Below are 16,967 nucleotides of genomic sequence, written 5' to 3' on the forward strand. Positions count from 1 at the left end.
ATTGTTTCCTACAATCCCTGCCCAAACATTAACCTTTTGAGGGTATTGAGTGTGTTCTTCTCTCATCCAGTGAGGATTTTCCGTGGCCCAGTAGCGGCAATTTTGCCGATTAGCATGACCGTTAAGTGAAAAACTACACTCATCAGAAAACATAACGTCTTCTAATTGGATAATATTGTTATCCAACATGTCCATCATTTGCTCACAAAAAAAGTTGTCCTATCAAAATCGTCTTCCATGAGCTCCTGAGTAGGTATCATCTTATAGGGATGCAATTTATTTTCTTTTAATATGTTTACTATCGATGTATGGCTAGCATTGAATGTAGTGGATGCCTGTCTACTCGATGTATGAGGATTTTCCTGAAACTCAAGCAACACATCTAATTTGAGTTCATCACTCTGTGCATTGGCAGCTGCTTGTTTTATCTGCCTTACATGACCAAACTCGCGAAACTGCTTCTCTATTTTACTTATTGTTCCTTGGGATATAGGCGGTAAATTGGGAAATTTCTCATGAAATAGGCGAGTTACTTCCTGTTGGGTTCGGGTATTATCTCCGTAATCAATCATTTGTAAAACTGTTATTTTATGCATTTTCGTTAATCTAACCATTTTTCAAAATTTAATTGAACAAACTTTTTACTTAAATTAAAATACTGACAACTTAAATAAAACAATTTACTAATGCGTGTTAAAATAACGTTGATACGGAAATTCTTTAAAGTTTTTTAATGGTTACCATCTAAAAACCACATTGCTATGGTTTTTGTTCACTTTCTCATTATCAAGACCTAAACAGGAAATAAGTTTTGAGTATAATTTAGCGAATTTCGGTAATCACATGATTTTAATTTATTTCATCTTAATTAATCTTAATAAACTTGAAAGCGACAACATTTTTGAATGGAGAATGAAAAGACCTTTCAAACGATATATCACAAGCCTATACTTCCTATTTTAAAAATTGGGGGATGTACCTGTCATTCTAAGGGGGTTGAAGGTAGGGGTTGCATTTTCACGTTAAAGAATGTCAAGTTATAATTTAAATTTAACGTGTTTCGGGATTTTTTATAAATATGTACAGAAACCTAAATAATGAATTTATTCCATTTGGCTTTTACATACTGTATAAAGTTACAATGTTTTGAATTTAGAAGACGTTATCAAAATATTTAATAAATACCCCATTTCTTATCTTAATGAAAGCACGGTAACCTTTATTATGGTGTAAATCAATACCACAATTTTGTCATAATTACCGGGTTAGCCAATTACAATTTTTTCCACTTAACTCTTTTATTATAATCCACTTTGTATATTTAATTATGTTTATTGACTTTTGCATTTTTCTTGGCTTGTCAAGCTGTCACTTTTGCTATAAAATGGGAAAATATACTACTGAAATACCATATATTTATTTAATATAATATTTACTTACAGTTCCTTTCAAAATCATAACAAAAATCAAATGTGGTACCTGATGAGTTAATAAAATAACTGTAGGTATTGAAATATTTATATTTACAGAATAATATATAGCTCGACAGACAGACTACTAGTGTATATAAAAAGTATACGACCTCTTGAACAACCTATCTACGTTCTTTCTTTTAATATTCACGTATGCTTGATCATATTTTGACAAAACCAATAGCATCAAACAACCAAAGCAGAATAACTCAGTTATTTTATTAACTTCGACCTGTTACCATCTCAAGTAATATTATACAATATTCGAGCACTAGTACCAATCTTATTCCGCAGAACTTTCTGGAGGGCTTTCTGCTCCAGGTCAAGGCGAATCATTGGAATCTGATCCTAGTGAGTGGATTGGGAATAACGGGTACCAGCCCGTTGTAAGATGAGTTAGAGTGATGGAGTCGAGAGCTACTTCTGCTCCTCCAAGACCCTGATTGTGCTCGAAGCCCCCTTGTCGTTCCCACAGCATAACAACCAGGCTTCTGCCTAGCACGTCGCAAGCTTGGTATTTGAGTGTCTGTCGGAATTGGGGCTCGCACGAGTGCTTGACTACTCTTGTCTTTTTCTTTTGAAGCCAGCGGTCTCCATCCCTACGTATAGAAAGTTTTAACATTTTTTAGTTTTTGTTTTTGATGTAAGTAAAATTCTTTACAATTAAATTTCCATCAAAATATTAATTATGTCCAATTTTATCGTAAACATAATACTTTCTGAGATCAGTATGACAATTAAAATAAAAAATTAAATTGAAACCAAACATTCAGTTTTTCTAGCGTTGCGTTCTTAGAATATTTTTGGAGGGCTGAAAAATTTGGATTTAAGAGTTGCAGGGTAGTAGAAGTATACCGAATATACATAAGTTAAAATTATTGTTTTAAGTTACCTCACCTTAAATAACATTTAACATATGTATCTGGATAAATATCTCTCGCAGGAATATGCCTCGCGCAAACTACTTCAACTTCGAGTTGTCCTTTGGTCATCAATAATCCTAACTTAATTTCGACGGGTTTGGTACTCGAAAGACGAAATCCTCGGGGTTTTATTTGGCCTGGACCCAATTGTGGCGGGGAAGTGCGTTCAGGACTTGAAGGCGGGCTAGCTTCTTTTACAGTTTCCGTTAGCTCTATGACACTTTCTTTCCGGGAGTCTCTCCTCTCAGATGTAGCGCTTGAACCTTTAATTATAACACCATTATTTTGGTCAAAAAAATACGAGATTAACTTACGTCTATGTCTTTTATCTCCAGTAAGGCTCATTGTCCTTCCCAGTTCACCTTTCACAGCCTTTAAACTTTTTAAGATCTCCTCAGGATCTCTTAGCATTCTTGTACAGCTACTTCGCCTTCTATCTCTACTATAGGAGGGAGGCGGAGGAACAGCTGGTCTTTCAGCCTCTGCTTGTTCTTGTGCAGACTGGAACGAAGATCTTCTGGAGCCTGGAAGAGATCTCGAAAAGTCTTTTCCCAGCTCGTAGACTTCAACCTCTAATTGTTCAGATTGAGATGAACCACGTCTCGATCCCCAGGCGTGGTCTGGATGAAGAAGACTCGCACATTCACCTGAATGTTATACATTTATTAGAAACAATATCTCTATGACAAATAAAAGTTTTCTTTAAAAAGAAAGTATTTTTTAATAGCTTTGGATTGCTTGATTCATTCAACTATGATAAATTAGGAATACCCTGTACTACGATATTAAATATAAAAGAAACCAAATGTGGTTTCTTCCTAAAGGTCATATGTAATGACATCTATAAACTATAAATTAGATTGAATTACAAATAAGGAGTTGAACAAGGACAATTTTTACCCTAAGGTGCCTTAAGGAGGGTGATATGAAATAAGGGTAGAAATAATAAACAAAAACTAAACACATTTATGCTGAATCATCCATTCCATATTACATTTTTCTTGTCTTATTTTTAAAAATTCTCAAAACATTTGGATGATTTTATGATTTTATCAAAAAAGATATAAGAGAGATGTTTGATTTTGTGGGAAAGATATTTTTTCTTTGGCCAGAGTTTGCATCACATATTTAATTGAATTATTATTATGTATACATCCAAAAATCCAATGATTAACGTAATTAACATTACCATAAACACTGCCTGGAGTAATTGCGGAGTGGATTGAGTAGCTCTGCGGTTACCACAGCCGGTGCCAAGCATAGATAAAGTGTGGAGGGTGATTGGCAAGGTTAACAACCTACCAATCGACAAAACTAATACTGCTCAAAGAAATAATGTACATCCTCGGAACCGGATTGACACTATGAAAACTATCACGACAAGAAATAAAGACAAGCGAAAAATATTTAAAACCCAGATGATAATTACTACACGGAATACCAGATCACTTAACTCAAGGGGCCAAGAAATAACCCAAGTACTGACAGAGAAACAAATAGACATTCTTTGCTCTACAGGAAACAAAAAAGGAAAAGGAAATCAAAATTAGGTGAATACATACAATGGAGTAGCAAAAGAAAACAGTGCCACAGAAGGTGTAGCTTTACTAATATACTAAAGGTACCAAAATTACATCAAAGAGTAGGTAATATGAGAAGAGTATGTAATGAATATCAGAAAGGATTGTAACAGTAACAACAAAGATAAGAATGAAAAAAAAAGACCTGAACTCCATTGGAGTATCTTCTTCTCATTGCGCCGTCTCCTTTCGAAGGTTGGCGATCCAAATGGAGTATACCGCCCAGAAAATACCAAGTCTCAAACAAAAAGGGAAACGTTTTAAGACAAATTACAAGTAGTAGATAAATTCAGAGGGAAAATGATAATATTGGGGGGGGGGGTGAGGGAAGCAATCAAGAAGAGTAATACCCAGAATCTTAAAAATAAAAATCTAGAACTGATGATAAACTTCTGCACGAATAAAAAATTTTAGTAGATAAACAGGTAAAACGAGATGAATTTTGGCATGTTACTACTTTAATTGCAAATAGCATACTTAAAGGGGAGTATCAAAATATGATAAGGGATTTAATAAGATACACAGTCGACACACTCGTATCTAAGGTTAGTCTTACAGACAACAACTTACAATAATTTTTGTGTATATTTAGATGTTTAGAGATTTCTAAAATATCTCAAAACTAAAATTTTTAAGGGTTTGGTCGCTTTTTGAAATAATTTGTATACATACTTAAGAATAAGGTTATTTGTAATAAGCTAAAGAAGCACCACCATATTCGGCGATAAAAAATATATTCTGCTACAAGGTTTCTGTTATTTAACTGGAAATATTAGCTATAATGATCTACAGTTATTAATGTATTTTAACCATACCTATAGAGTCGACATCATCTGATACACTTCTTTGGTTTCCGAAATCTGTTCTCTTTCCTCCCCCGGCAACAGATCCTCTAGGAGAGGTGTGTGGAGATTTCCCCCTCAACTGTCTAGGATCCTCTAGCCTGCACCAAACGGCCCTGTCGTCCAGAAACGCCTTTTGAATATCTACGGAACATTCTCCAAGAAAGGCATGTTCGTTATGTGGGATCAAATCCCACAGAGTGATTTCTAAAACTCGCTCCATTAACTCTTCACCTGGAACGTTGGGAAAGCTTAAATTGGCGTTCCAAATGGGGTTTTGACTGGCCGGGGCTACTTCAGTTTGTACACAATGTTCTTCAGCTCTAAAATGAAACCTTAATAATATTTTTTGAGGACCGTTGTTTCTTATCCTTAAGATAAACTTACAACTAATGTTATAATATTTCTAAATCTAAGTCTAAATACAGATCTAAACTGCTAAAATTTTAAATTTTTATTAAAATTTCTTGTAACTTTTAGTTGTTCTTTCAATCATTCGACAATTAGGAGAAAGGCTGTCAAAATGGGATACTTAAGGTTTAAATTGGGATTAAGAATAAATCTGTAATTTTTAAGGTCTTGAAATAAGGCAAATATCATTGTTATAGTAGTAACTATTACTATAACTTAAAGTTAAAAAAATAAATTTTTTTCTTATTATATGTAAAAACAGAAAATAATGTAAATTACCCCATTATGCCCGACGTACAGGGTAAAATGGGGTACGAAATTGAAAACAAGAAAAGCATACTAAAAAAAAACATCTTCATCATCTTTTTCACCTGCACATAAATTGTAAGCCCATTTATGGCAACTAAAACAGCTTATCCATCCCTCTGTGGAATTTGATTTAAAGCTTTTCGGAGTTCAAGCTTTTGTTTCTGCTGATTTTGCTTCCATAGCCTAAAGCGTGCAATAAGGTGAAAAACAAAGAATTTCCACTTCATTTTCCCTCGCATAATTAATTACCTCTAGATTTTTTGTGTGTGATGAATAACCATCTAGCAGAAGTAGAACCGGTGAATTATTTGATGCTCTAGAATACTCTACAAACTTTTTAAACCATAAAAAACAATGTCTTATTTATTCGCCCTTTTCCATTAAGCTCAACCCATCCACCAGGCACGAGGCCATCTAAAAACCCCTGCTGCATTCGCTTTCGGGAAAATATTAGCATGGGAGGCATATATGCTCCTGAAGCAGAGTAACAAATTTCGGCAGTTATATTTCAACCGCTTTCTATTCGGTTATTTAAAAAGCAAGATTTCATATTTTATAAATATTACTCGCCAACTCTATATGCTAATGGAAAAAATTAAACTGATTTGGACACATTCCACTGGATATTTTGTTTTAGGTATCCTAAATATAGCCACGGAAGTGAGCACCACATATAGTTTTTCAGTCTAAATATTTCAGCGGAGATAAAAGAGTTCGTCGCCCAGGTATGGTAAATATTTAATATTGGGACATCACGTCAATACCCACTACTTTATGTAGAGAGGATTGTATACATCGACCTATCTTCAGTACAGATTTGGCTTAATTTTTCCATCTCTTATAAAAACTAAGTTCAGATATCTGGGGAAGACTGTCTGAGGCTATAAAGGTATAATAAGAAGGTCTCTGGATACAAAACTGTCTACACGAGATTTTTAGGGTCTCTAACAAATAGTAGAAATGGTAAGCCGTAACAAGAAATACAAAAATGGTAATAACATCTGGGTGATATAAAACCTCTATACAGACGTCACGAAAATGAAAAAAGAAAAATATATCTGATATAATGAATAATTAAACAAGTGTAGGATAAAGGCAAGAAGACTACTAAGACTATTTAATAATTCTAAATCAACAAAGAGTGGATATTTACAGATATAACAGATAAAGGACAATAAGAAATTACTAAAGTAAAAAGAGATTTATGGAGGAAGTTCTATGGGAAAATGGAAGAAACTACTGCATGTTTAAGAATCCATAATGCCCTGCTCAAGAATGATATCGCAATTATGGTCAATTTTTGAAAAAAAGAGACCAAACAAAGAAAAAAGCTTATAAATCCCCAAAAAAGCGCATTTTCTCATTTTCTCGGCTTAAATACCGATACTAATCCTACTCCATCTTAGTGTTTATTTCCTGCTTTTTCTTTCAAGCAGTTGAACCAAATTCTTTTCAGTTTAACGTAAAGCTTTATTCTTTTTTTTTGCTTAGTCTTCCCTCTGTATCTGAATGGCATATCTAGGTTTATTTATAGAATTAGAACTGGGCATAGTATTATTGATATTTTAGGCTTATGTATATCTGTATATGAGTTTTGGAGGTAGATGAAGTTTACGTGAACTCACTTAGTTCAATTCACTTAGATTTCAAATATCTTTTTGAAATTATAAAATACAATTCAGATTGCCTGTTCATGTTTTTACATACTGTTTTTAATGTTAGTATATGAAGATCACCATAAAGGTGTCTGTTTTGAATATTTCTATTATTTATATCTTTACCAAGGGTTTCTTCTTTAAAATGTTTATATTACATATGTATATTTCCCTTTATTACAATTTAATATGGTTAACTCTAATAACTCGTAACTTGAGAAAATACTAATACAAACTAGAAACTGCTTTTATAAATTTTAACTTACGTTAGAGGTAGTAGGCACAACCTAGCATAGGCTTCCGGAAGAGAACCGAATCCCAAACTATCGTCCCTAGCTGCTAAATCGTCTCCTGCCAGAACCGCAACGACTAGCTCTTTTCTTTCGTCGTGGTACCATACTTGAATTTGTATTCTTCCCGACACGCACCTCTCTCGAGCTAGTTGTTCCTAGAAATAAAATAGATTATAAGTTTCTGATATCATAAAAGCAAATCTCAAGATTATCTCATCTCTTCAAAGACGCATTGAATTTTAAGGTTTAAAAGTAAGATTTATTTGAACTGTTGTTATTCATATTGTTGTTTATTTATTATTGAAGTTATACTTCTATACGCACGGTCGGCGTTGGAAATTTGCATGAGAGTGAATCTGTGAAACCATTACATATGTAAGATAATGAGTAAGAGAGAGACAGAAGATATATTTTCTCTCTCTTCCTCTCTCGAGAATAAAAATGTTCCTTTTGTATATATATTTAATATTATATAATATTGTATATATATATATATATATATATATATATATATATATATAATATTATATATAATATAATATGTATTAATATTATAATTTATGTGATATGTTTTGTATTATTTAAAATTAAACGTTTATAATTATTTTAGGCTTTTGTATTTCAAAATAATCACTGTTTTACCGAGAACTGCCAATTTTGAAATCCGTTAGTGTCATGTCTAATTGGCAAATCCTTTACGTGTTTGGTTCATACGCTGGTGGTTGTGAGTTCGAATCCCAATTATGAATTTCTTTTTTATTTTTGAAATATTTAAAAACCTCACGTTAATTTTATTAAATATATGAAATATACGCAAAAAACATAAATTTTAAAATAAAATGAAAATTTACAACATAATCCGAGTTGTTGGTTTTTTATTTTTATCTTCGTAAAGTAAGTTATGTATATTGGCAGTTTTAAATACTTATGAATATTACATTTTAATTTATATTGTATTATTATATTAAATTATGTTGCAGTGTATTTATTGTATTGTAATTTTTATATTAATAACAAAATAAACAATGAATTTTACTGCAGAATATGTGTAATTTATTTTGCATTCAACTCCTCTTATACATATATAAAAATATATATTTTCATTAAAATATTGATACAATCCTTCATTTACTATACTCCTATTACAGGTCAAATGTTTATATGCAGCAAACGATGCACCATATACCTATATAACTAATTATTTTTCTTTTTCTGCTCTCTCTTACCTATAGCATTACATATGTAATGATTGTGCAGATTGACTCCTATATAAATTTTTAACGGCGAACGCGTGTATAGAAGTATAACTTCTACCGACAGTCCCACTGGACTGCCACACCCGTTTTTTTTTATAAAAAACTAGCTGACCCGGCCACGCTTCGCTGTGGTTTGGTTATTATACGACTAATATTCTATTTAATTTATTAACAGAGTTAAACAAATATCATGATATCCATGCCGAAGAGCTGTCAGAGATTGGCATCAAAAAATAAAATTTGTGATATTAGCAATTAAACATAATTCACTAGAAAATTTTGATTTTTAGGTTTATATATAAAATTTGTTATTGTCAACTTTTATATGAATTAAGTTCCATAAAGGAGGTATGAAAATCTTGAATATATTGCCTGTCCATTTCAAATAGATAAAAAGAAATAAAAATAACACACACACACACACACACGCGCAGTGATCAACCCTGCCCCTAGGAACATGTGTATACCATTGTAAGAGTGGGATCCACATGTCCGAAGATCAAACCGGTCACACTTCGCTAATCGAAGTCGTACCTATCTGACCCCCAGGCTTTTCCTCCACCCCTCCTCATCGTGTGACTTACGTGAGGAGGCCGAGAAATAAGAATAAAACTTACAATTAATTTATTCTACTACCAACGACCGGTTTCGCATACTATAATTTGCTATGCATCTTCAGATCAACGGTACGCATCTAAACATTCCGTATATATTTAACACCTAGGACTTTTCTATTGGTCCTTTGCGACAACCGGCCATGTTTCAACCAATAGGCGGCGAGGTGCCAAACACGTATATGGAATGTTACTTTGGTGCCAAATTTATATGCGGAATGTTAAATAATCGTAAAAAAATTATATTCATAAAGAGACGACTTTTTATTAAAATCGGTTAAAATATGAATGATTTTAAAATATTTGTAATGTATGTATGATTAAAGAAAACTAAAAGAATGCAATAGAAAATAAAACAAAATATATTTAAATTAATTATAACAATTTTTAAATATTTAAAATGTAATATTTATGAAAAATTCAATGCGTTTCTCGATGTTTAGTTGCATTTAGGTGGTCCTAGTGGTAAACTTTTTTGCATCTTTCTTGGTGTCCCAAATTAATATTCTCTGCAAAATTCAGCTTGTTCATATGATTTTTAGGGGTCAACTCTCTGACGACTGGACTATTATATCTTCCTGCTGTAAATATTAAATTTTTTCTAATTGCATTTTAAAGAGTAATCTTGGAGCTGCATCTCTACTATTTGTAAAATTCCGAAGCCGTCTACTATAATATTCTTTTAAGGCAGTATAGCTAAAGTCTATTAAAGCTATAGCATTACAAGCTTTGTTTCTATGTAGAACTACGTCTTTAAAAAGTCTTACTGTTATCTCATTGAAATTGTTGCGTGGCCATGCGTTCCCATCAGCAAGGCACCAATCCTCGTTTCTTTAGTCGATGATAATAAATAGCTTGAAATATCTTGAACAAAAGTTGTCGTTGGTCTTGGGGTATTCCATTCCTTTTTTCACACAGCCAGAATTTGATTTTTACTCCAAATAATTATATTATTCTAAATTATATATATATATATATATATATATATATATATATATATATATATATATATATATATATATATATATATATATATAATACAGGATCCAACTTGTAAATACAATACATTTTGGAGACGGCTATCGCCGTATTCCCGTTCTCCTTCGCCAATCCTCCCGGTCCAAGGCATGCTCCTTCTCCAAACCTCTCGATTCCATCTCTCTTCTATTTTCTTCATTCCATGAGCGTCGAGATCTACCTCTTTTTCTTCTTCCAGGCGGCTTCCATCTGTGAAGTTTTTGGGACCAACGTTCAACAGGCATTCTCAATAGATGTCCAAACCATTTTAAACCTCTTCTTTCTATTCTGTCAATGACCGTTTCTGTAGCATTCATGTTATTTCTTATAGATTCGTTGGTCTTCCTTTCCAGCCTTGATGTTCTAGTACTTCTTCTCAAATAATCCATTTCAACTGCTAACAATCTTCTCTACAGGTCTGCATTACTTGTCTATACTTCAGAGCCATAGTAAAGAGCTGATTCAACCATGGTTGAATCAGTTCTCTTCAATCATCAATCCTCTTCTCTAATCCTCTGTAGCAGTTAGGATCTTTTTGATTTCCCTTTTTAAAGATGGACACTTGGTGAGCAGTTTTCCATTCAGATGGTACTTTAATTTGTTGGCAGCATTGATTCATTAGAAAAGTTATTCGCTCTATTAGGAGCGAACCTCCTGCTTTAAGTAACTCTACAGCTATATTTCCAGGTCCTGGAGATCGTCCGTTTTTTATTTTAATTAACGCAGTACGGACCTCGTTGTTAGTAGTATTACTGTTGCTATTTATTTGTGTCTCCATACTGTATTCTTCCCCCATATATTCCAATCTGGACTCTTGGAGTAAATTTTTGTAGTGATTTTCTCACTTTTCTATAGGAATTAAGTTGCTTAAGGAGTTATGGGTGTTTTTCTTTAGATTAGTGATAGTTCTCCATGCCTCCGTAGTCTGAGAACCACCAATTAAATTTTCAACTTGGACATATTTTGGTTCCCAGAAATTGTTTTGCTTCTTTTATTTGATTGCATACTTCTCCGTTTTTCCTTTGATATGTTACTTTATTGCTAGATGTTTTATTTGTGAGCTATTTCCTATATATTTTGTTTTTTTTCTTGTATAGTTTCTTTTACGTTTTCTGTCATCCATGGTGGTTCGTGGTATTTTTTGTCGTTGTTCTCTGTTCCTAACACTCCATAAGCAAGTTTTTTATTATCGTTTTGAGGTTGTTGTATTCTTGTTCTACATCTAATCTAGATTGAAAAAGATGTTTAATACTTGGTTGGAATAAAAGGTGCAATTTATATCTCTCCGTTTTGTACTGTATGGTATTGTTTCTCTTACTTTCGGTGTTGTGTTTGTAGTATTGTTTAAAGTGACAAAAAAGATTAGCTAAAAGAAAGTAATGATCTGTCCCACAGTTAGATCCTCTTTTTACTCTGTGGTCTTGGCACTTAAATTTTGATTTCTGTCTCATTATTATATAATCTATGATCCACTTCTGTTGGAGTAAAAGTTATTTCCTATTCTAAATTATACTTACTAATTAACATTCAATTAACCGCTAATTGGTGCACAATATTTTTCGTTAATTTGTTTTTTGCTAATATAAATAAATATGATGGTTTACCAAAACGTGAGAATGCAACATATAATTGACCATGTGAGAAACATAGATTCTCTAAATCCAAGATCCAAACGGGCATTGTCTGGCTTTGAGATTTGTTAATGGTCAGCGTGAACGCCAATTGAATGGGGAACTAAAACTTTTTTAATGATATTGTGGTATCTCAGGGTATCATTAGGATACGTGACAATAGGATGATTTATCCTTTAAATTGTCTAGTCAAAATGATTGCTTCAATAATATTTTGTGATCCTTAATGTGATCCTTTTAATGACCAAACGTGTTCCGTTGTATATTCTAGGTAGCAGAATAATTGGTGAACCAATTTTCAACTGAAAATTGTATGGTGGCATCCCTGGTATTTCCAAAGAATTCAAAAATTTTGTTAGATAATTTACGGCTTCGTCTTCATTTACAATATTGTCCATTGATTTAAAAGATAACAAATCACCTGGTAATAAAGCTTTCAGCTATATTATCTCCATTTAGGTATCTGTTAAAGAGTTCTGTGAGCATATTAACAAGCGTTGGTATTGTATTTTTCATATTTTTCAAAAGTTTAGCGAAAGATTCCTTCTGCTCCATAGGCACTTTTATTTTTCATGATTTTTATACGTTTGGCGAGTAGGCCGTTTTCGATGTATATTTCGGCTCTATGGATTTGGTATCTTCTGTATGTTTGTTGGAGATATTCAGATCTGGACTCTTGTAGTTCTTTTGCGTAGTGAATTTTAAATACATTGATTGTATTGGTTGGTATGTTTGTTGTATTTATGCCTCCCTCCTTAGGTTTCGTATGAATCTCCAAGCCTCCAAGATTTGCTTCCACATAGACATGATTCTATTTCCTCGCATTTTCGTTCCCATGTTTGGTTTTTATGCCTTATAACCATCCTTTTAAAAATTCTCTGTTGATTGCAATATCTCATACTGCTTTTATTAATTCTATATTGATGTTTTGCGGGTAGCGGGTAGGAACTCCTTTGGAGTCCCTTAGATTCTATTAGATAGTCCTATCAGGGAAAGTGAATCAATCCCTGCGCTCCGCAGATTCCAGGAGCTTCTTGACCCGGGAAGCTATAAAAAAAATAGCACCTGCTAAGGGTCCCTTGTCCAGTGTCACGGATGAAGTCCAGAACGGCATTCAAGGCGACGCAGAACACTTTCGATACGGCGAAGATGGCGGAGCTGGCAACCCTTGATTTTAGGGATAGTATAAGATCACAAACTGTAGCGTCTGATCCAGAGTGGACGGCTACGAACAGCGTCTGATCCAGAATGGACGGCTGAATACACACTCACCAACACGTCTGGCCAGCGCGGTGTTTTAAGGCTAATAACCTCCCCAAAATGATGGCGAATTCTAAAACGATAGGAGTAAGTCCCCAGGTGGGTAGATCATACAGTGTTGGCAAGTCCCACTCCTTTATAAAAAAAGGACAGCTTTATGGAATCTGGGGGAAGCAAGAAATCGCTAAAAACAACAAACTTGAATATAGCAACACTCAATGTAAGCTCGTTAAACAGAGATGAAAAAATCTATGAGCTAGAAAAAGAAATAAAGGACCTAAAGTGGGACATAATTGGTCTCGCAGAGGTAAAAAGGAAAGGTGAGGAGCGCATAACATTGCAATCAGGTAACATCTTGTATTACAAAGGGCACAAAGAACAAAGTCTAAACGGCGTAGGATTTCTGGTTTCTAAGAAACATGCTAATAAAATAGAACAATATATGGGAATCTCAGAAAGAATTGCAATGATTGTGATGAATATAAACGAGAAAATCACCCTAAAAATCATTCAAGTGTACGCCCCAACTTCAACACACCCCGATGAAGAGATAGATGAGTTCTACGAGAAAATAATAGAAACCAACACGAACTATCACAGCACTTACACACTTATAATAGGAGATTTCAACGCTAAGATTGGACAACGACTAGAAGAAAGCGAAAACTATATTGGTGAATTCGGCTATGGTGTTAGAAATGAGAGAGGAGAAACCCTGGTTAACTTCCTACATAGCAACAAATATTTCGTAATGAACACATTTTATAAGAAAAAACCGCAAAGAAAGTGGACGTGGTTATCATCAGACGGAAAAACAAGGAACGAAATCGATTACATCATGTGTAACAAGAAAGGTATCGTAGAAGATGTAACAGTAATAAATAATGTCTCTCTGGGTAGTGATCACAGAATGGTTAGAGCTAAACTAAGGATTAAGTATAGCAAACGTAGAATTAACTTTAATAACACGATACAAATAGACACAGAAAAGCTAAAAGTCGATAAAGAAAAATATGCTAGCAAATTAAAAACCGCCCAAGCACTGAATCTAGAACAACTCAGCGTTAATAAAATTAACTCAGTTATAACAAAAGAACTATTGAATGCTAGCTCAGAAGTAGCAACCCGCCATAACAACAAAAAATCCAAAATAAGTGCAGAATCGAAGAATATGCTGAAACAACGAAAAGAGCTCCTGTCACTAAACAAAAGAAATACCACAGAATACAAAGAACTTAATCGAGCTATACGAAAACAGATAAAAGACGATATTAAAAAACATCAACAAGAACATGTAGAAAGAGTGATAGAGAAAAATCGAAGTCTGAAATATACCAAACCAAAATTAGGAAAGAAAAATATTATAACTATGAAAAATCAACAAGGCCAACTAGAAACAAGCAAAGCTGAGATATCAAACATAGTTGAAAACTTCTATACTGAGTTCTACCGCCCAAGAAACGATCCCCCCGACTCTTCAAAGCAAAATCTAAAAAGACAAATAACAAACGTAAATTCTGAAGTAATGCCCGAAATAAGCGAAGTAGAAATAGAAAATGCAATTAAAGAATTGAAAAGAAATAAAGCACCGGGTAGTGATGGAATTCTGGCAGAAATTTTGAAAGAAGGCGGAGAAGAAGACATCAGGTACCTAAAAATACTTTTTAATAAATGCCTATTTGAGGGAACATACCAAAGGAATGGAATACTGCTAACACAATATTAATACACAAAAAAGGGGACAATACAGATCTGAAAAATTATCGTCCAATATCACTACTATCACAACTTTATAAAACATTCACAAAAATAATTACAAATAGATTGACAACAAAGTTCGATGTATATCAACCAGTAGAGCAAGCCGGATTTAGAAAAGGGTTCAGTACATGTGACCATCTTCACACACTAAAGGTCCTAATAGATAAAGTTAACGAATACAATTTACCAATCTGTTTAGCATTTATAGACTACGAGAAAGCTTTTGACAGCATAGAATTATGGGCTATTGAGGAAGCACTGGTCAACAGCAGAATAGATCCTAGATATAGGATATTAATACATAATATATATCAACACGCTGAAATGGTAGTCACGATGGATAACAGAATGAAAACGAGGCCAATAAAAATCAACCGAGGAGTAAGACAGGGAGACACCATATCTCCAAAACTATTTACTGCCGCACTTGAAGACATCTTTAAATCACTAAATTGGGAAACGAAGGGACTATCGATAAACGGAAAGTATTTAAACCATCTAAGATATGTAGATGGCGTAGTACTAATAGCCGACAGCTGGAAAGAACTGAAGACGATGATCGATGAGCTTCCTACGGAATCCATAAAAAAAGGACTGAAAATGAATCTGAGTAAAACTAAGCTAATGTCGAATAAAGATGATCAACCGACGATAACCATCCAAGGAACAAAAGTGGAACATGTAGAAGAATACATATATCTGGGTCAGAATATCAAGGTAAACAAAGAAAACCAAACTACTGAAATAAGCAGACGAGTAAGAATGGGATGGGCCGCATTTGGAAAATTCTCATACATACTGAAAGACAAAAAGATACCCCAAAACCTTCGAACCAAAGTGTTCGATTCTTGTATCCTTCCCGTTCTCACTTACTGAGCTCAAACCTGTACATTCACAAAAAAGAACATGGACAAGATTCGAAAAACTCAGCGAGACATGGAACGACAGATGCTTGGTATCTCACTAATAGATCGGCAAACGAACGAAGCAATCCGGAACAAAACAAAAATAAAGGACGCCGCGAAACAAGCAGCTAAATTAAAATGGAAATGGGCTGGACACAACGAACGTCTCGAAGATGGTAGATGGAACAAAGAAGTCGGAAACTGGCGACCGTACGATGCGAAGAGACCAAGAGGAAGACCTCAAATGCGCTGGAGCGACGATATCAAAACAGTCGCAGGACCAATGTGGAAACGCCTAGCACACAACAGGGATGAATGGCGAGAAATGGGAGAGGCCTTTATTCGACAATTCGGATAGAAAAAGGGCTATAAAAAAATATTGATGTTTCACAGAGTTTACTTAAAGGGAAGCTATCGTATGTTTTTTAAGTCAACATATATTACATATATGGGTCTCTTGATTATATGCTAATTTTTTATCTATTATTTGTGTCAGTGCAATCAAATAAAAAAATTATAGATGGCCTTACTTCAAATTCTCCTTATTTTTCTGCCCCCATTTCGTTGTATTATCTTTCAGTTCTGTTTTTATTAACTTGCGATAGATTCAACTTAATGTATTTGTTATAGAAATTCTCCGGTAATTGTCACAGTTGCTTTTGTCACCTTTTTGTGTATTGTCAATATATAAGATGTTTTCCATTCTTCTACCGATTTATTGGTACAATTCTGAAACAGATCTTTCAATCATGGGGGCCTCTATGTACTCTTACGTCTTATAATTGGATACAAGCATTTAATCTAGTTATTGTAAGGGCTATGATAATTTTTTGACTTCTGCTGGTTTTGTCTATGTAAACTTGTGTATTTCTTTATGTTTCAACAAGCCATTCAAAAAGATAGAATCAAATTACCACATTAAAACCATTGGTTTGATTAAATAGTATTTTTTCAATCAGAAAGTGAGCGCACGAAATATAGATTATTCCATTGTTTTGTAAATTTCAAATTCAGTGTCGCTTAAAACAACTGCTTTTT

General features: G+C 33.7%; 1 protein-coding gene across 1 annotated transcript in view; it reads right to left on the bottom strand.

Annotated features, from left to right (window-relative positions):
* Positions 1-1,643: 1,643 nt before the first annotated feature.
* The window catches only part of LOC140446306 (regulating synaptic membrane exocytosis protein 2-like), a 113,535-nt gene continuing 98,211 nt past the window's right edge, over positions 1,644-16,967 (bottom strand). The window contains exons 5-9 of the mRNA XM_072538844.1: positions 7,459-7,640; positions 4,791-5,140; positions 2,710-3,042; positions 2,370-2,658; positions 1,644-2,071 (exon numbers count right to left, since the gene is read on the bottom strand). Of these exons, the coding sequence (XP_072394945.1) occupies positions 1,795-2,071; positions 2,370-2,658; positions 2,710-3,042; positions 4,791-5,140; positions 7,459-7,640 (1,431 nt within the window). The 3' untranslated portion in view covers positions 1,644-1,794. The remainder of the gene's footprint in view (positions 2,072-2,369; positions 2,659-2,709; positions 3,043-4,790; positions 5,141-7,458; positions 7,641-16,967) is intronic.

The sequence above is a fragment of the Diabrotica undecimpunctata genome, chromosome 7 (assembly GCF_040954645.1).
Source record: "Diabrotica undecimpunctata isolate CICGRU chromosome 7, icDiaUnde3, whole genome shotgun sequence".
Lineage (NCBI taxonomy): Eukaryota > Metazoa > Arthropoda > Insecta > Coleoptera > Chrysomelidae > Diabrotica > Diabrotica undecimpunctata.